This window comes from Macrobrachium nipponense, chromosome 31 (genome assembly GCF_015104395.2).
Source record: "Macrobrachium nipponense isolate FS-2020 chromosome 31, ASM1510439v2, whole genome shotgun sequence".
Taxonomy (NCBI): domain Eukaryota; kingdom Metazoa; phylum Arthropoda; class Malacostraca; order Decapoda; family Palaemonidae; genus Macrobrachium; species Macrobrachium nipponense.
This window is the reverse complement of record NC_061093.1, coordinates 9216747-9238374: the sequence shown is the minus strand read 5'-3', so window position 1 is coordinate 9238374 and position 21628 is coordinate 9216747. Positions and strand designations below refer to the sequence as shown.

Here is a 21628-nt window from a genome sequence, read left to right as displayed (position 1 = left end):
ACCATCAATAACTGTGGAAACTGCTGCTTTGCAATCTTACTCTATAGTAAAAGGCAATAACTGTGGAATACTGTTGCCTTGCAATCTTACTTTTTAGTAAAAGGCTATGTCCACAGCCATAACTGTGGAAACTGCTGCCTTGCAGGTGAACTTTTTAGTAAAAGGCTAGGCCCACCGTCAATAACTGTAGAAACTGCTGCCTTGCAGTCTTACTTTTGAGTAAAAGGCTAGGTACACACCCAATAACAGTCGAAACTGCTGTGCTTCAGATTTACTATTAACTAAAAGGCTAGGCGAAACTGCTGCCCTTCAGTCTTACTATTTAGTAAAAGGCTAGGAACACCACCAATAACTGTGGAAACTGCTAATTTGTAGTCTTACTTTTTAGTCAAAGGCTAGTCCCATTCCCAATAACTGTGGAAACTGCTGCCTTGCAGTCTTACATTTTAGTAAATCTAGGCCCATTGCCAATAACTGTGGAAAAGTTAAGTATATCTTTGTTTTACCAGACCACTGAGCTGATTATCAGTTCTCCTAGGGCTGGCCCGAAGGATTAGATATTTTTATGTGGCAAGGAACCAATTGGTAACCTAGCAACGGGAACTACAGCTTATTGTGGGATCCGAACCACACTATATCGAGAAATGAATTTCTATCACCAGAAATAAATTCCCCTGATTCTGCATTGGCCGAGCCGGGATTCGAACTTCGAACACCGGATTGGTAGCAGACCGCGAAAACCACTAGTCCAGCAAGGAACTGTGGAAACTGCTACCTTGCAGTTTTACATTTTAGTAAAAGCTAGGCCCAGTGCCAATAACTGTGGAAACTGCTGCCTTGCAATCTTACATTTTAGTAAAAGGCTAGGCCCACTGCCAATAACTGTGGAAACTGCTGCCTTGCAGTCTTACTTTTTAGTAAAAAAGGTCTAGGCCACAGCCAATAACTGTGAAAACTGCTGCCTTGCAATCTTACTTTTTAGTAAAAGGCTAGCCCCACAGCCAATAAGTGTGGAAACTGCTCCCTTGTAGTCTGACTTTTTAGTAAAAGGCTAGGCCTACAGCCAATAACTGTGGAAACTGTTGCCTTGCAGCCTTATTTTTTAGTACAAGGCTAGGCCTGCAGCCAATAACTGTGGAAACTGTTACCTTGCAGTCTTACTTTTTAGTACAAGGCTCAGCCCACAGCCAATAACTGTTGAAAATGCTGCCTTGCAGTCTTACTTTTTAGTAAAAGGCTAGGCCCACCGCCAATAGCTGTTGAAACTGATGCCTTGCCGTCTTACTTTTTAGTAAAAGGCTAGGCCCACCGCCAATAGCTGTTGAAACTGATGCCTTGCAGTCTTACTTTTTAGTAAATGGCTAAGCCACTGCCAATAACTGTGGAAACTGATGACTTGCAATCTTACTTTTTAGTAAAATGCTAGGCCCAGAGCCAATAACTGTGGAAACTGCTGCCTTGCAGTCTTACTTTTTAGTAAAAGGCTAGGCCCACCGCCAATAGCTGTTGAAACTGATGACTTGCAGTCTTACTTTTTAGTAAAATGCTAGGCCCACTGCCAATAACTGTTGAAACTGATGCCTTGCAGTCTTACTTTTTAGTAAAAGGCTAGGCCCACCGCCAATAGCTGTTGAAACTGATGCCTTGCAGTCTTACTTTTTAGTAAATGGCTAAGCCACTGCCAATAACTGTGGAAACTGATGACTTGCAATCTTACTTTTTAGTAAAATGCTAGGCCCAGAGCCAATAACTGTGGAAACTGCTGCCTTGCAGTCTTACTTTTTGGTAAAAGGCTAGGCCCACTGCCAATAGCTGTTGAAACTGATGACTTGCAGTCTTACTTTTTAGTAAAATGCTAGGCCCACCGCCAATAGCTGTTGAAACTGATGCCTTGCAGTCTAACTTTTTAGTAAAAGGCTAGGCCCACTGCCAATAACTGTGGAAACTGCTGCCTTGCAATCTAACATTTTAGTAAAAGGCTAGGCCCACCACCAATAGCTGTGGAAACTACTGCCATGCAGTCTTACTTTTTAGTAAACGACTAGGAACACAGCCAATAACTGTGGAGACTGCTGCCTTGCAGTCTTACTTTTTAGTAAATGGCTAAGCCACAGCCAATAACTGTGGAAACAGCTGCCTTGCAGGTGGACTTTCTAGTCAAAGGCGAGGCCCACTGCCAATAACTGTGGTTGATGACAGCAAGGGCATACAGTCGTAAAAACCCCTCTGTCAAATAATAAACCCTACCTGATGTTGGTGGAGGATGTTGCCTTTGACAGAAGGCAGTGGAGGAGAAGGCACAACAGGCAACCGACCCCTTGATGTAGGGATAACGGTGGGAAAGAAGATTTCTTCAAGAAGATAGATTTTGGCATCTCGTGCTGGATGGATGGATTATAAAATTTAGAGACAAGCCCAAGCACTAGGACCTATTTTGGTTAATCAGCGCTGCAGGCAGAACTATTATCATCATTGCTAATATTCATTTTCATCACAATTATCGCATAGATGCCAAAGTTCATCAAGTATACGCCGTTATGAAGTTTCGTTCCAGTGATTTGTAAACACTGATGTGAACATTAACATTTGCGGTCTTAGGTTTACTGTTCCGCAGAAGAAGGAAGTATGAAAAATAGTTTTTGGTCATCTCATTTATGATTTAACCACGAATCATTGTCAAGCTTGTTTGCAAGGAAATTGGGTAAGTATTTCAGTTTCAATGCATCTGAACAGGATTGCGAACCGTTTCACAGAACTATGTATGAAACGGTATGATGCAAGACATACTACGTGTTCATATTAAACATGTTCAACTGACAATTTGTTTTGTTTGTAAGTTGTTTTTACGTTGCATGCTTGTTATTTTGTATGGTGGTTTTACGTTGCGTGTTTGCTGTTTGTATGGTGTTTTTACGTTGCATGTTTGCTTGTTTGTATGGTGAATTTTCGTTGCATGTTTGTTTGTTTGTATGGTGGTTTAACGTTGCATGATTGTTTGTAAGTATGGTGTTTTTACGTTGGGTGGAACCAGTGGTTGTTCAGCAACGGGACCAACGGCTTTACGTGACTTCCGAACCACGTCGAGAGTGAACTTCTATCACACATCTCTCACACCTAAGTGGAATGACCGAGAATCGAACTCGCGGCCACCGAGGTTGCAGGCGAAGACCAAACCGACCACGCCACTGAGGTGCTGTTCAACTGAAACTTGTATCATACAGATTCAGAGGTATGAAAACTGGCAATAGTTCCTTAAAAGTGTGTACAGTACAATACGGGTTCAGTACCAAACTGAGAAAAATCAATTTAAAATTGATACCAAAAAAAATTCTTATTTCTACGACTCCTCTAATTCCTCTATAATCTAGAAGGGGGATGTGAGTCTTGAATAGCATCATAAAGTCCATTGGAACTTTAAGTAAGGTCTCCAAAACTGGAGAAATTGGATGCAAGGAAAGAACCGAATAAAAGGTATTTTTCCTAAACACAAAAAACCTGAAATGAAAAAAAAAAAAATAAAAAAAGGGGGTTTTCCTGATCTTCCTACATGACCCCAGGAGTCACAACTTGGCCTGTGATTAGTATCTTGAGATCAAATAAAGCTTCGTAAAACCTGGCGTTGCAATAGATGCTTTGAAATGTCGGGAAAACCATGATTGAATCTCATAAAAGCTGCACCATTAATATAATCCTCCCTATCGCATCTGGCCCAAAAATAGGTGCATGAAGACATATAGCACCTCAAAGCCCGATGACGCTAACATTTCTCAACTAAAAAGAAGAAGAAGATGAAAAAAAGTTAAGTCTATCTCAGTTTAACCAGACCACTGAACTGATTAACAGCTCTCCTATAAAGGGCTGGCCGGAAGGATTAGATTTTTATTCACGTGGCTAAGAACCAATTGGTTACATCGCCAAGGGACCTACAGCCTATTGTGGGATCCGAACCCCATTATATACAGAAATGATTTTATAATCACCAATAATACATTCCAGTGGTTTCTCACTGGCAGCAGCGGGAAGCAAACTCGGGCTCCCAGATTGTTAGGCGAGTACGCAATCCACTCGCCCACTGAGAAACTTTTATATCCTGCGATTTTTCGATGAGTTCCATCGATTAACTCTCACAGTTCCTGAAGAGCAATTCTTTACCCAAGGATGAATATTGATTTTTCTATATCTTTTTACAAACTTTATTTCTGTCACCTCAGCATGCAACATCAAGTCAAAGTCGATGACAGTTTCTGTCCTCCCCAAAAGCTATTGCTCCTCAAGCGGACGTCAGCCAAGTAATCCCAACTCCTCACCATGACGTCACTCACGGTGGTAACCACTGGTAGACAGCCTCACTTCTTAACTCCTGACGGGAGTCGAACGCCGCCGGCCTGCAAGCCTATGAGACCGGCTTGTTACTAACCAACTGTAGTACTAGCCATAAAGCTGGGAAATTAAAATAAAATGTTTTAAAGGTTTCATCGATTGAGTTTCAAGCTGTTTCCAGATTTCGTGAATGGATTGAACAGAAGAGGCCTCTCTTCCCGATGCAAGGTTACAAAATAGTTGTAGGTGAAAGGGAAATAAGATAAACAACGCGAAAATTGTAGGTATGTTGGGGAGAGGCGTTTTATCCAAAGGCTCATGCCTTTCCTATTTAACCTAAATGTTCTGTAGTTCATTGCAAAGCTCCGTTTTGAAATGGAGGACTTGGGGATACTCACATTTTGCATGAAATGGGGAAATTAGGCTGGAATTTTTTAAAGCTAAAATTAAAGTTTTATTGCGGACTTGAGGTTACTCGCATTTAGAATGAAGTGGTTACAATTGACGATTCCTTGTGACCCACTGCATACAAACACAGGAATACCTCCTTTGTCACAACTCTGAGAGCTCCCATTTCAAAATGGAGCTTTGCAATGAATTACAAAACATTCAGGTTAAATAGACAAGTCATGAGCCTTTGGATAAAATACCTCTCCTCTCCCCCAACACACTTTTTTCACGCTATTTTATTACCGTTTCATCTACAACTGCGTTGTAACCTTGCATCGGGAAGAGAGGCCTCATCTGTTCAATCCAGTCACGAAATCTGAAAACAGCTTAAAAGTCAATCGATGAAACCGACCGCCATTGATTTGGATGTCGGTAAAACCTCGTTTTAATTTATATTCAATACTGAAGGTCCCTTCCGGTAAAAAGGTCATCTCCAGTCTTGAACGCTCAGGCAAAGTCATACTACTTCCCATCTACCCGCTATTAGTCATTTTAATATTTTAACTTTCTGAACCTTGTTTCTGGATTTATTTCTGCTGTTACTCTCTCTCTCTCTCTCCTTTTCACAAACGGGCCGTTTCCTTGTTCCAAGGTTTATTTACAATTTAATGGCATTGCAGACTTGTCCCACATGTCTGAAACGAAAACTCCATAGTTCATTTTGAATAATAATAAATACAATAATAATAATAATAATAATAATAATAATGTCCTTACAGTTTTAAATTTAAATATTATGTACATTTACACATCTATGGATCTGTTTCTCCATTTTTAGGCCCCTGCTACTTTGAGTAGTTTTTGATAACAATAATAATAAATTTTAATTGACGAATTCCCATTCCCTCTTTTTCCACTCTAATTCTTTTTTTTGTAATATTCTTGTTCGAATTCCCCGCTAAGTTTAAACTCTTTTAATCTTCTTGTTTCGAAACACTAACAAAATTCTATCCCGATAACACATTTTTAAATCAAGACTTCCTATAAATCCTTGGACAATTAAAATAAACACAGTTTGTTTTGTAATACATTTATTTAAACCTGTTCAAAAATAAACCGTGAAGTATGAATAATACAACGGTGATAAGTTAAGAAATAAATAAAAAAGGTGGTATGAGTAAGTGGAAAGTAATTTAACTCTGTGTTCAGGTTACAAATGTTCAGAGAGAGTATGGTTTTATATATATATATATATAATATTATAATATATATATATATATATATCTATATATATATATATATATATATATATATATATATATATATATATATATATATATCATAAACATGAAAGTGCATTTGAGTAGGCCTCCAGTAAACTTGTCCCTTTAATGTAAGGGCGATCATCAGGTATCATTAAAATCACAATGTTACTTACAATTTCAATCAATAAGATCACGAAACAATGACAGAGCATAACTGTTATGAGTCCTATTTGCACAAGCCTACTTGTACCACACTTAAAGCATAATATTCCAGGATGTGTTAAGAGAACCATCGACCTCGATCCTCGATGTCTGCAGCAAGTTTGTAATGAAGTTTCTATAACCCTCCCATAGACACTCATTCATAAACACAGCTTCAACTTGAAATGATTATCTGATACGGAATTTCTTCGTTCCCGATTTCTCTTGACAGATTTTAAATGATGGAACTCAAGAAGCAAAATCACTGACGATATCACTTGCATGATGAGTCCTAATTCGGCGAACACAGGCTACCCGAAATCTTGCTTTCTATCCACTGGAGATATTTGGTCACCTTCGTGTAGACGCCGGGAGCGTCCTTGTCGCCACAGCCCTTCCCGAAGGAGACGATTCCAACCAGATACTGTCGACCCTGGTCACCCCAAACGAGGGGTCCTCCGGAGTCGCCTTTGCAAGCGTCCAAGCCTTGCTGGTAGGTGCAGATCATGTTGTCGGTGATGCTGTCTTTGATGATAGGATATTTCAGACATTCAGAAGTGGTCAGAATCGGTAGACTCACCTCCATCAGGACGGCGCTGACATTTCCGTTGAAAACCTTCTGGCCCCAACCTGTGACGGTGCCCGTCGTGCCCGTGAAGTTCTTGGTGGCGTATTTGAACGGAAGGCAGATGGGTTTGACGCCGCCGTTGAAAGTAACGGGGACGCTGAGGCGCATCAGGGCGATGTCGTTATCGACTGTGTTTGGGTCGTAATTCTCGTGCATGATGATCCTGTCGATCGTGATCTCATCTTCGTAGGGGGTGTCCGAATTCTGGTACTGGTTGTGTTCGCCCAAGACCGCCGAGATGTCCCCGACTTTGAATGGTTCGGCGCAGTGAGCCGCCGTCACCAGCCATTGCTGGTTGATTAGCGCACCTCCGCAAAACAGGTCGTTTGTCCGCAGATAGCGAAGTCCGACCTGCCAGGGCCACTCGTTCACAACTGCCTCCTGGCCCCCGACGATCCTGCTCCCGCCCTTCAAGCCGCAGGGGCAGTCGCTGGTTACAGGGGGATTGGTCACTGGTTTTCGGGTAGTCGTTGGGGCAGGGTTAGGAGTGACTGGCGCTGTTGTCGTGTTCGTTGCAACGACAGTCAGCGTACATGTGAAACCAGTGTAGTAGTAGTTCGGGTACGAATTTGTATAAAATCCAGCTGCAAATTGGTTTCCAGTCGTGTTCCCTTCCAGCCGACCCAACCCGCAGTAATAACGGGCCGAATTCCAGGTGGTGTCGCCCGTGCTGGAGAAAAGGAAGGCGTCGTAGGCGCAGTTTTGAGAAGGCAATACATTAAAGTGATTGCAGACCATTTTGATAACAGTACCGGGTGGCGATGAAGCCCTCCAAACACACCTCAGCCCATAGGGGTAAGCATTCGGGTAGTTGGGAGACGAAAATGTCAGGACGTGCCCGACAGACATTTGAGCAACCCCACCGCAGTAGCTCTGCCGACTCTGACGTTCGTTTGCCTTCCAATCTGAAACAGGGGATCCCAACACCGGCCTCGTGACGGAACAGAAGAGGAGGAGGAGGACGGAGGCTCCGAAGCGAGCGGGAGACATGGTGCTTCACTGGGGGCAAACTTCGTTACCTATGCTCGTTAGCTTGGACGAAACGCACCTCTTATACGGCTGGAGCAACACTGCCGGACGGGGCAGCAGTGAACTCACAGCTTTCGAAGCTTAATGAATCCCTTCTAATATAAGCAGGTGAAAACAGGACACACCTGTGTCATCATCGTAAAAGGGTGCTCTCTCTCTCTCTCTCTTTTAAGGCAGACCCATGGCAGTCTAGGACTTAAATGCATCGAATTCATGATTAGTATCGAAGTACTAAGCATATAAAGTTAGACATAAACAAAAATTTTTGTGTTCAATTACAAATAGAGGAGTTATAGAGGGTTATGATCAATGACGAAGGGACCAATGAGGGCCAAAAATCAAAAGCCAATATCATCAAGGACGCAACGGGAACTGGAAAATGTGTCTGTTGGCGTTCTTAAAAATCATAATTTTCTTGAAAGTCTACCCTAAAATGATGCAACGCCACTATGCTTTCTAAACGCAGTCATGATGACTCTTGGCTCCACAAAGAGCAAAATAAACACTTAAAAAATGTCTTTATTCGGATTCCATTCATCTTAACACCATCAACAAATAGCTGAAAAAGCAGACGTGCCTTTATTCCATCAGCCATCTTACTAAAAAACCCTGCAAGATACAAAGACACATCTCAAGGTGACAGGTGAAGGAATAGTGCTCAATAAAGTGAACTGATGGCTATAATCAGCGCACAAAATAAGAAAATGACATTTCTATGATAAAATAAAATTTTACATATACTTACCAAGTAATTACATTGCTAGAAACTGTTAGCTATGTAATTGCTTGGTAAGTCGCTTATGTAAAAATACCATTTAGAAACTTATGTTAGTAAAAGAGGGAGAGAATGAATTACTTTGAAATTCAGCCTCTTGTTGCCTAACAGCCCGATCAAATAAGGCCAGACCGACTAACCAAAAGCTCAAAGCGACGTTTAACCTAGATAAGCATTTCACTCAAATTTGGACACTATCCTGACCGTTGAAAACAGTCACAGCAATATGAACTCTGTGGTTTTTCTTAGCATTAAAAACCAGGGAAATGAATTTGCTTCCCATACCTAGAAATAGGTCGCTTTTCTGACCTTTGCCAGAGACATTGATACCTTGATGGGATTTTACCTTTCAAAAATGGGGTATTTTATGCAGTGTGATTTAGTAGAGGTTCTGTTGCCTTTTGAATTCAGTAAACAAATAGAAATACATGAGAGATGATATGTGCGAATGATACCTGTAATCATTCCTGTGCGTGAGTCGAAAGATCTTGCAGCTACTCCAGTGTTTCACTTTCCTTCGTGGCTTATACCTTTATTTAGTACTGACAAAGAACAGAGTAGAGTACTGAAGCAAGGTCCTGTCATTCCCTGTAGGTACTAGAAAACTTGAAACCTTATACTATACCATTTGCATCCAGTGGAACCTTTTGTAATATACCATTTGCAACCAGTGGGACCTTTTGTAATATACCATTTGCAACCAGTGGGACCTTATTTACCATTTGCAACCAGTGGCACCTTTTACACCATTTGCAACCAGTTGGACCTTATATACCATTTGCAACCAATGGGCAGAAAGCATCAGCTACACTCCCTACCTGCAAGAGGAACATGAGCCTGTCAGTTGCATTCTGAATCTCCATGAGGAGTTGCGTCATGGTCTGGGATGAGCACACGTGTAGGTAGTTGCTGAGTTCGACGATCTCAGCGGTCACGTCGGTCACTTGACTCAGCCTGGTGGACATCTCGTCAAAGTTCCGACATATGCTGCGACAGACAAAAAAGAATTTCCCCAGTTACTGGGAGGCTTACAAATTTAAAATTACTCGACGTGAAAATCAGACTGAAAATGGAAAAGTCAATGAATGGAGCATAAAGGATGATACGGGAAATTCAAATGAAATCGTAGATGCATAAGAGTGCACACTGAGTTAGCTCATGGTTGTACATACCATCCGAGATTACCCATCAGAAAGGTACTGAAAGACTATTTCACACTAATTTGGAAAACACTGAATATTTACAGGATCGAGTCAAGTCAAATATGTAAAGCTGAAGAGGATGATGCAGTCAAATACTTGAAATATGAAGCGCCGTAAAGAGATACAGAAAACGTCAAGATATAAGGTGCTGCCGTCAAGAGATTCAAGACACTGAGGCAAATTCGCTATGGCTACGTGATCCATTTGGTTCCTAAGGCTGCCCTCTGAAGTCTCTCTCTACCTGCCAATCACAGCCTTCGTACCTTCATTGTTCTTACCAACTTTTACATTCCTACCACTTTCTGGTATTTCCTCTATACTAGTCTGTAGCATTCTGCAGTTCTGTATGAATACTCATGTTGTATTATGCTGGAGAGGAATTAATCAGCAAATACATATGTGGATATTGGGTTTTTAAGCGCACATATTATACAAGAGTGTCAAAGCTTAATAATATCAACTCACAAGTATTTCCATTAGAATCGCTTCAAGTTTCAAAATACCCCAATTAACGTGTTTGTAGGCTTGTCTATCTATCTATCTCTCTATCTGCCTATCTATTGATCCATTCAACATTGTGACACCCTGTTTGTAACTAAATCCCAGTTTAATACGAATTTTACCAACAAAAACTAATTCCCAGTTTTATAAGAATTTTACCAACAAAAACTAACTCCCAGTTTTATAAGAATTTTACCAACAAAAACTAATTCCAAGTTTTATAAGAATTTTACCAACAAAAACTAATTCCCAGTTTTATAAGAATTTTATCAACAAAAACTAATTCCCAGTTTTATAGGAATTTTACTAACACTAACTATCTCCAGTTTTATAGGAATTTTACCAACACTAACTAATTCCCAGTTTTATAAGAATTTTACCAACATAACCTAATTCACATTATTATAAGAATGTTACCAACATAAACCGATTCCCAGTTTTATAAGAATTTTACCAACACTAACTTATTCCCAGTAGTTACAGCCATTCTAACAATTTCTCGTTTTTTTTCCTGAACGTCAAGTGTTCTTTATTAAAGATGGCCGCCATACGGGCATAAAGATACCAAGCTGAGAAGTCCATCAAGTGATTTCGGACCCTCCAGATGTCAGTCTAACATAAAATCCACTTCGGATCTCTCCACCTTTTTGGTAACCGAGCCCCTAAATCTGGGTCATGGATCATGGGCTAATTATGAACATTTTAGGCGACGCAAATGAAAATACTTGTTTACGTGTTTATCAAACTTTAAAACTCTTGGTTCAATATACGTACTTAGAAATCTAATAACTTGTAAGTATTCAGCGAGTGATAAAATGGAGCAAAGAGTTTTATAGAATATTACACAAGTGTGTAATTAATTCTAGTTCAGAAAAATCATATTCATTTTAACTTATGACGTTAGTAGTGTACGCGAAAAATAAATCATACTTTACTTGTAAAAGTATTTTGTATACGTGAAATGGTTCACATAAAAAATACATGTAGACGTGCTTGATCACGTCAAGTTTTTACGCTCTGTATTGTATACTCATATACGTGCATGTATGCATGTATATATATATATATATATATATATATATATATATAATATATATATATATATATATATATATATATATATATACATATATATATATATATATATATATATATATATATATATTATATATATATATATATATATATATATATATATATATATAAGAGATCCTCACGTGAAAATGAAAGAAGGAGGTAGCAAGACTTTCAACTTTTATTCCAAAGCCATCTTCAGAGTACCCTGAAGATGACTTTGGAATAAAAGTTGAAAGTCTTCATTTTCACGTGGGGATCTCTTAGATACTTCACCCATGGGACCATTGTGGAATTGCAAGATATGTATATATATATATATATATATATATATATATATATATATATATATATATATATATATATATGTATGTATGTATGTATATAAAACATTCAGCGGTATCTCTTATAAAGTGCATCGCTTAAAAGTGAAAATACTATTAACAAGCGTTACAGGTATATATGAATTCAAACCACTACAATTAAGATTTCTTCTTATTACACACCGCCCTAAAAATGGGTCTCGCGTCCTCTTTTATTCGTGAGAATGTCTTCTTGTGAGCGATCGTTTTCAACCTATCAGTGTCATTTTTAACTTTCTCAATCGGACTGTCAATTAGCATGAGCATTTCGTGAAGCTACGATTCTATAATTTGCCGAAATGACAAAGGCAGGTGATGGTAATCGAAAGTAATGATAAAAGCTTTAAAGAAATAGTATATGTCTGAAAACCTGGATGACAGAAATGGCTAAAATTTCACTTGCAATTTCGGGTTATTTCACAGCAAACACGAAAATTCAATTCTTATAATAGATCAGCAACATTGCATAGGCAGCTTCACGTCTAAAGGGATATGGGGTTGAAGTATACAGCTAATCAGTGTTTTTTTTTAAGTTTAATATGCATTCTTCTTCTTTTTGTTTTTGGCACCATGACCTTCTGGAGGGACACCCGATTTCCCACAGAATTTCCAAATAAAGGTCATGAGGATTCCGCCTCCAAATCTCTTTTCCACCCACGGCTTAAATTTGCAGGTCACAGTGTTCCCCTGTGTTCATGGGGGATGCGTACCAGACGTCCCCACAAATAGCTACAATCTGCGAATAGTTGAAACCCCTGTAAAAACACTTAAAACTGCCTATTTGATAAACCCACTAAAAAAAAGTTTATACCTGGTTTTTAATAGTTTTATCTGAAAAAAAGTGCTTTTTATGATGATATTGATAAAAAAAAAAAAAAAAAAAAGCAGGAATTTGCAGATATTTCTCATAGACAAACAGAGTGGATGCACGAATTCCCTGGGAATAATGGGTAAGTATGGTCCATAGAGAAATGCGCGAATGTGTGAGTCCGCGAATGCCGAAAACGCGAAGACGGGAGTCCACTGTATTACATTTTTTTGCAATGAAGCGTTCAGGTTCTATCATGGGTCGAAATAGGAATTCAGTTGTCTTTATATTTACAGTGTTTCACCTCGTGCTCTGGAATTTTGGGCACCTCTCCATAACATCCTTGAAGTCTTTTAGAACTGGAAGTGCAACACTGAAAACGGCAGAGATCAAAGTCATGAGAAAGCTTGGCGTGACTCGTTATGAAGAGGTTATAAAATCGTCTTAAATATATTCGAGATTTTTAGTGGATACACATACCTATACACACTCAAACCTGATGCCACTAAATATTTGTCATTTGATTTTATCACTGTTAACAGACATTTATGAAAAGTTAACTCATGGCTGGCTAGTACCCTTCACACACAGAATCCTATCTTCGTGTATTAGTACTGTAACCAATGACTCACAATTGACTGTATTCTTGTTTAAAAATGTGATTTTCAGTAAGAACGATATAAGTTCACGAACATAAGTCAGTTAGCTCACTGTATATGAAAACGTACACACTTATAGACACAGGAACATTATTTTCAGAACCTATTTACGTTAAACAAAAACCAGACCAGAAATAATGGATGGAATCTAGAACTGAAGAGATACAACACATCCCACTGTGGAAACTTCTTTCCGTACAAGATATGTGACACGTGGAATAAACTGCCACCAGAAGTTTTAAACAGCAACAGTGTGGAAGAGTTTAAAAGAAAGCTAGACAAAATCATTAGGACACTGAATGAACAGTAAAATCTGCTCCTACAGATAAGTGAGCACACGATGCCTCCCCGGATGGACTAACAAGTCTTTGAGACATCCTTATCATTTTAACTCCTAGTAACATATGTCAGTTAGATCACTGTATATGCAAACATACACAGGTATAGATACAGGAACGTTTAGCTAAGCTGTACTTATGTGCATTCATATAAGAACTCCTCAAAACAAAATCTATGGAGTATTTTTAATCTCTGTGCACATGTGGAATTTTTCCCCGCACTTGTAAGTGCTAACCAGATGTTTGTAGAACTTAAGTAAAAGTTTTATCACATCGTCACTGATTATATTTTCAAAATTGCATGAATACAATTCTGAAATTATACCACTCTTCACAAATACACAAGGTTAAACATACATATACACTTACTCTTTATCGTGTTCCTTGTTCCTCAGCACGAAGTAGTCTTGGATCGACTTGTTTAATTCTGCCACCTGTACAAAAACATATGAATCTTTTAACTTTTTATGCAGGCTAAACCTCTGAATTATCAAAGATTATATTAACCTTCTAGTTGCAATACTAAAACCGAAATACACGGAGACGGATTCGTGACAGTTATTCCTCAAGAGTTGAGTTTTATTCTTTTTTTTTTTATTAGAGAAACTATACAATATTCTACAATTTTAATAGTATTACATGCAGAATTTGATAAAAGTTGACTTACATTTACTAGAATTCAAAAAAGATTTTAGGTGTATATTTTACAAATAATCTATGTATTCCAATGTTAATATTTTTTCTGTATTCTCGCTGCATTTTCACTTTTCATTTTATATCTTGAACTGGATAGAAAGTCGCTCAAATATTGGTTAACCACGTAGAAATCTTATGAAACGTACATTAATTTACGTCAACAGCAAACAAAGAAGCCATTTTTAGTACTAATATTTGTTTTGAACATCAGAGTGATCACTGAACAACGAGTAATCCGAGGAATAAGGAGGTGATGGGGAGAGGGTTCGAAAACTGCCATCTCTCTTTGCAGGGATCGTTCCACAAATAAAAAGGAAGGGGAAGAAGATGCAAGATACGAGGGTGCTTGGAAATTTAATAACTTAAACGTATTTACAGCGTAATTCCTCTCCAGTAGAATACCGGGTTAACGTGAGTTAAAAAAAAAATGGAGCAAAGAGTTTCATAGAATAACAAAGAAGGAGAAGATGCAAGATATGAGATTAGAGGTCGACCCGACGTGAACCATTTGCTATGCTGACTATGCTCACCTGAACTCGAAGTCTTTTGTTGACAACGACGCAGTTCAGGAGTACGAGACCGAGGGGCACGAAGTCGTAGAGTCTGACCACCTCCTCACCGACGGTCTTCAGAGTAGACAGTCGCTTCTTTCCTTGCTGTGAAGGGTCACAGGAGGAGAAGGTCATTCCGGAATTGTGATGGACGAGAAAAGTTTATTCTCAAGCAAGTCTTTTAAATTTATTTTGACAGCCAAAAGTGCTGAAGCAAAAGTGGTTCTAGAACAAAATAATCAATGTCTTTAAACTGAAAAATAATGAAATAACGGCCTCTTAGGACTGGGAGGATGCTGGTCGGCATAATTTCCACTTCTGTATGTTTTTGGAGACTGCAATTTTCTTAACATCATTTTGACTTTGCAATTAAAAACTTCATTATTCGGGAAGACTGCGTCAAGGGCGAGACATATAAAAATTAACTTTCAAATGGGTCCACACTTCATGAACTTACATCAACATTATCATCAAAGTTATGGACTGAAATAAAAGGACAAGAAGTGTTTAGGTCGAGAAGTGAGTTGGTACCGAAAGGTTAGCATCTGGATCCCGAGATTATTCGAATCCAAATGTTTACCACTTGGGACTGATAAACAACAAAATATGCCTTATAATTTGCACAACCAGACTCCTAGTAAGGGCCAGTGACAGACAACAAAACAATACTAAAAAATGATGAATGCCTAATATGCAAAGAATTCAATGAATTATCATAAATATTACATTCACATTCCTTTATGTTATGGTGGGCATAGTCCACACAAACACTTTAATCGGAGCAACTGTCAAATGCTATGTATCATTTGTAATGCAACGGTACCTACTGTGCGTTGTGTCTTAAAACCAAAACTTTGAGCAATACAAGTTTGGTCAATCTCTAAATAAGCTTACACAGAAGTGCGCCTGTGACTACAATAAAGAAGCTTTAGAGTTTAAACATCTGTCACGTGAGATGCAAGAGTCACGTACGTGTACTATAACAAATACAGACTTACCTTGTCTTGTTTTGTCCTACAAACGCTCTACACAATCACAATCTACTCTCAGTACAAAACACTGTACTACACGTCTCCACACTGGCAGTGTAGATTGTAAATAAGCTGAACATTGATAAGGCTATTCTATCCCAACTGGGTTAAAAAAAAATGGCACATACACAACAACGAAGCACCATCGATGCAAAAAAAGGACAGGTCTACTGAACAACGCACACATCTAAGCAGCGTGAGGTCACCGGACCTCACCAAGGGAGCGTCAGTTGTCTTCCCACAGCTCAACATTCAACCACTGATGGCACGATTTCTCGAGATGCGCCAAATGAACGGAACATATTCTAGAATGTGATGTTTTAAGAGGAGCGACCACTCGGTCAAGTCTGCAGAGGTTCGCCATGGCCGACGAAAGCCGCCATCGAAAGTTCACGTTTGATGTACAGCAACGTTTGGGATGCACGGAATTGGTTCTGAGGCACCGTCCACCGACTGGTCGCGAATGGTGCGGTTTTATTCCGCTGGACTGGTGGGAACGATCTGCAGCCAAGAGCAGTTTGCTGTGGAGAGCTCCTCCTAAAACTCTCAATTCAGAATATGAAATCGTGACAGGAGGTCAAGACCAGTGACAGCAAGAATTTTGAGGTACTGCTGACGAAGAGGGTCTACACATACTTAAGATGACACCATTGTAAAGGCCAGTCATCTTAACATTTTTCAGTCGCCTGATTGTAAATGAACTTTCGAATTGATGCTTAAGGCTTAAAATATACCAATACTCTTTAAAGACTTTTCTTCTAAAGTGACATTCTGGGCCAGGTTTCAAAGCAATTCATCATTAGGCCTATCGTTTTCAGATGTGCATGAAAACATTTTTGCATCTTACTTGAAGAGTGGTCATCGATTCCTGACCCAGGACTTCCTTTCATGAGATAATCTGTCATCATTCGAATCTATTGTCATCCATAATTATAAACAAAATCCCGCTGCTGATTATCACCCTAGTGTCAAATGTCAGCTCATATGTAAAATCAAGTTATCTTATGAAAAACAGTTAGGATAATCTCGCCATGCAAAGAAATCCGCTGACGTATTAAGAAGAGACAGACGATGCAGGCCCTTCTTCTCTTGTCACCTGGATCATGGTGATACTGTGTGTCATGATCTCCCTCCATTTCAAGGATATAGTTCAAATAAACTGATTTTGTTCTGTAACGTTTAAAGTTTTATTCTTAATTTATAGTTCAATGGCGAGTCAAAGTGCAGTTCCCTCTTCGCACCTCGAGATCCTTGCTGCTGGCTCACGACAGAGAAGAATCGGATTGCGCCAGAACTCGTACAAATCCCTGGCAGTCATTTTCTCTTTGGCCCAGGCCAAAAGAGAAGAGAGGGGCAACCCGTAAGAGATTAGTGTACACGGCAGAAGTAGGACACATCTAGGAAAAGATAAGAACTGCAAAAGTGGAAAGGAGAAGTAGAGGCAGACGATGAAGAGCCTCAGTGTGTCACCTCGATCATGACGGTTCTGTGAGTATTGATCTCCTTCCGCACGTCTGAGTCCAGATTGACCTGAAGAGATTCACGTGACAATTTTGGGGGAATTGGGACATTTTCCTCTGCTATTTCTCTCTGACCTCAGGATTTTGACTTCATCATTTTCAACCTGAGGAGATTGACAAACTGCCTATTCTGTTTATTCAAAGGATTGATTTGTATGAGTTATTTCTTCTAAAAACCCTCACATGGCAAATTTCTCGAGTCCAGAAGGCAATTCATGTGTCCTGTTCATATGAAGGAATTTGTGAGACTATTTCCCCGCTTAAATGAAACAGAAACGAGAGCAGATTAAGGATGCCAATATCCCCGAGTCATATGATACAACATTAAGGGAAGATTGTACGCTTACTTATATAAGTTCAAGGGATATCACTAAGCAGGAGGGAGAATCCTAAACCTCAGTCAAGTGGCTAGCTGGTTAGACACCTGAACAGCAGGGAGCAATGGAGGTGTTCCATGCCATCTACAAACACATTCCAGTTTATTTAAATAATAATGTATTTGATATGATGGAAGTTTGTATGCACATCGCATAATATCAGGATGCATGAACGATGAAGGTGATTGTGTCTACAAATAAATGAATAAAAAAAATAAACAAGATGAACGGACCTAAAGGCAGGCGTAATCAAAGGAGTGAGAAAGACAGAGTGAAAATAGCAATGAAATGAAGACGAAGGGAAAGAAATGGTAATAAATACTGAGAAGGCTTCATAATAAATAAGTTTATACAGGCAGACAATACAATATACGATAGTAAACTTAAAGCATTATAAGTATAGTACAAAAATACCAGATTTGTTATGCTCCTAACTTAATGATAGTGACCATGGTCGAGAAACTACTGAAACATTAGAGGAGAAAGAGGAATCAAGAACATGTTTATGGGTAAAAAAAAGAAAGCACTCAAGTAATACGATAAAAAATAAGTCAAGAATGAAGAGAGATCGGAATGCACACGTATAATAAGGAATGAGTGGATCACTGGAGAGAAAGGCATGACCTCAAAAGATAGGAACAGGAATATGACATCAGAAGATAGGAACAGGAACATGACATCAGAATACAGGAACAGGAATTTGACATCAGAAGATAGGAACGGGAACATGACATCAGAAGATACAGAAGATAGGAACAGGAACATGACATCAGAAAAGATAGGAAAATGCTGATGATCATGATGAATGACAGAAGGTGGAAAATATGGAGCGGGACTCGTAATGGATAACTCTATTACCTAGAAGAAATACAGAACATTTTATTTAATAATTGCCTGTTACACCTTAGACAGATGGAAGAGGACACCTCTTTTTACCCAGGAATATTAACATAGCACGATTCATGCAATGTCTCATGATATGTAAATTCCCTCTATTTAGGCGATTCTGAGTTATTTATGTACCTGTTATAATTTATTTGCTGGTTTATTTATGTTATTATTTTACAGTAATTATGCTGCTTCTTTATTTAGCTTTAAGTCAATGATTTATTGATTTTTATCTCTAAATTATTGATCTACGTATTAATATCTTATTTTTTAATAAAGTACCCTCCACTGAGTGTTTTCGCAAACATTGATCATATATTTTGAAATATGTATGCCTAAGCTCTTGATAAATAATAAAATCATTTGTCTGAAATAAAATTATAATTTAGCTTTATTTGTGCTTTTAAAGGTAAACAAAAAATCAATGTGCAGTCTATGAAACAAGTGGTTAGATATGCACGCATGACGAGCATTAGACATGCAATATTTCCTAGAATGACCCAAAAACAAGAGCTGGAATACTTTACCTTCGATAAAAATAACTATTTTTCTATATTTTTTTTTTTCTAGACAGCATGCAATCGTCATCCCCACAAACTGGGTGAGCAAGATGCCTTCCTCGCATTATAATGTTTATCAACTCTCATAGAAACATATTGGACGACATTCACTTCTCCATGTTAGCCTTATCTTTCTACAGTCCCATTGGTAGAAATGAAGATAAGGCTCCATATTCCTCTTTTCAAGCTCTTATATACTTATGTGATTCTGCTGGTCTTATGTTTTTTTCTATTTTACATATAAAATTTAACATATTCACGCTTATTTGTCTTCGGAACTGAGAAGAGAAGATTGAATATTGTCTTAATGAATATAGTATATAGTACATTCTATAACCGCGAAAAGCTCAAATGCCGAAAGTTCGTGATTTTTATATTGTTTAGAGTCCTCTGGATCAAAACTCCCAAGGACAAACTGTTGGACCGCCCCACCCCCCAACCCTTACCCCACCCCCTAAACACAGGGACTTGCAAATCGTAGGTTTTGAAGTTATTTTGTTATGAATTTATGCTAACCCCAGAATGGCCAGTATATTTCCAGTGTTGCCCTTTTTCTTGTTTTTAATGAATATACCGAGACAGAGATTAGAGAAAAATTATACCTAGGTCTACCCGTCTATCTAACTAAATGTTCGAACAAACCTTATCTCTCGAAAAATTAGCACAAAGGTATACACCAACTTTTGACAGAAGATGAGTTTCAGCCTTTCCCTCATACATAGCACTGTATACATATCGTACAACTTCCACAAGAGTGCCCATGAGGAAGAACAAAACTTTTAACAGGAAATGTAATCACACAAACATAAACTTCCTTATAACAGAAAAGAAACTTCTACAGCAATTTCAGAGCCACTCTCTCATCACTGACAAATCAGTAAACAAACACACCAATGGATACCTCAAGAAGACAGTTTACTTGTCCTTCCTACCTTCAACAACCCACAGTTCTCGATAAAATCTTTGACATCTGTAGCGGTCGTGCCGTCCAAAAGATGTATGTACTGTTCATAAACTGCAGCGTAGGTGACAGGGCCAGGAGCGTTCACGGAGAAAATTGTCGAAATTTCCTTCCTGACAGACACCACGGCCTCCTCGTCCGGACTAACAGCCTGGAGATAGAGGCGACGCCGGGACATCTCTGTGGAAGAAGAGGCATCGACGTTCATGACTCGTCACTGACGCTTTCAAGCTGAAGGAGGACGAGACTTTTGCCTTTTCTGGATCTCTCCCTCTCAAGCTACTTGTGACTGATCACTTTGCAGCTTTGTCCTTTGTACTCCACGGGTCAAGGTTCATCGTCACCCAAGCACTGTGCACCGAATAACTATGATATTTATCATGACAACGAATATATAAAACTTCTGCCACAGAACCGAGAGAAACGTTGGCCACTAGATGTACTTATGTTTTAATCTTTTTGTTCTTTTACTGTGACAAATAAATAAATTTTAAGCAATATCCCCGAAATTGACTCCTCCTGATGAGTGCTATCGGCGCAATACTCGCCAGTTGTAGTAGCAGAGAGAAAGCTATTATTAAAAAAATAGAGAAGACTATTTAAAAGTTGAATGCAGCTGATGCAGAAATATCTTTCAATAAGACTTGTTTGAAAGAGGGTCTCCTTCCAATATATTATTATTATTATTATTATTATTATTATTATTATTATTATTATTATTATTATTATTATTATTTATTATTATTATTATTATTTCGGAAGGAGAACCTCTCGTAGACAAGTTTTGTTAAAAATGGGTGCTGCTTCAGCACTATAAATCTTGGAGAGTCTTCTCTATTTTTCTGATGACAGCTTTCTCTCTGTTGCGTAGACTGGCGAGCAGCGCACCAAAGGGATGGTAAAATTCGGTTGAGTCATCTAGGTGTTTATTATTGCTCATACAATTCTCTCTCTCTCTCTCTCTCTCTCTCTCTCTCTCTCTCTCTCTCTCTCTCTCTCTCTCCAACGCGACGTTTCTTCCAGATCTACAGGACATTTTCCAGCGATGATTGCTGAGGGACTGAATTCCAGTGGCGAGTCCTTCTCCTTATATCCTGTTGTTGCGGGCTCTTGAGTACAGTCTGGAGAACCCCTGGGGCAGTTGAGTTTTCATTGATTACTGGGAAGGTGACGCATACTGTGAGCATTCTCGAGTCTTACGGACCTTCTCAGGCGGGGAATATCACTGGGAACCTCTTCATTGGCTTCTACTTGAGTGACATCACCCCTGGTATTATTTTCATAATTATGTGCTTCACATCCGGTGTTGATCATCTCATGCATGCTGGTACTTTCGTTGGGAGGGAGAGGCATGGTCCTCATCACACACGTCGGAATCAGGAATGCTTCTTGACTGGTGTTGAGGGGAGGCTTTTTGTTCAAGAATAAAAAGTGCTTCTAGGAGGCTCAGACTTCACGGGTCAGGGGCTCTCCCGAAGATTTTGACATTCCT

General features: G+C 39.0%; 2 protein-coding genes across 2 annotated transcripts in view; both read right to left on the bottom strand.

Annotated features, from left to right (window-relative positions):
* Nucleotides 1–21628, bottom strand: part of LOC135206597 (dynein axonemal heavy chain 3-like) — a 270995-nt gene that overhangs the window by 218256 nt on the left and 31111 nt on the right. Inside the window, 4 exon segments of the mRNA XM_064237937.1 lie at nt 9427–9595; nt 13922–13986; nt 14779–14904; nt 20108–20316. Of these exon segments, the coding sequence (XP_064094007.1) occupies nt 9427–9595; nt 13922–13986; nt 14779–14904; nt 20108–20316 (569 nt within the window).
* On the bottom strand, nt 6298–7912 carry LOC135206628 (chymotrypsinogen A-like). Its single transcript, XM_064237969.1, has one exon. It carries the CDS (start codon nt 7792–7794, stop codon nt 6469–6471), a length of 1326 nt encoding a protein of 441 aa, XP_064094039.1. The 5' UTR covers nt 7795–7912; the 3' UTR covers nt 6298–6468.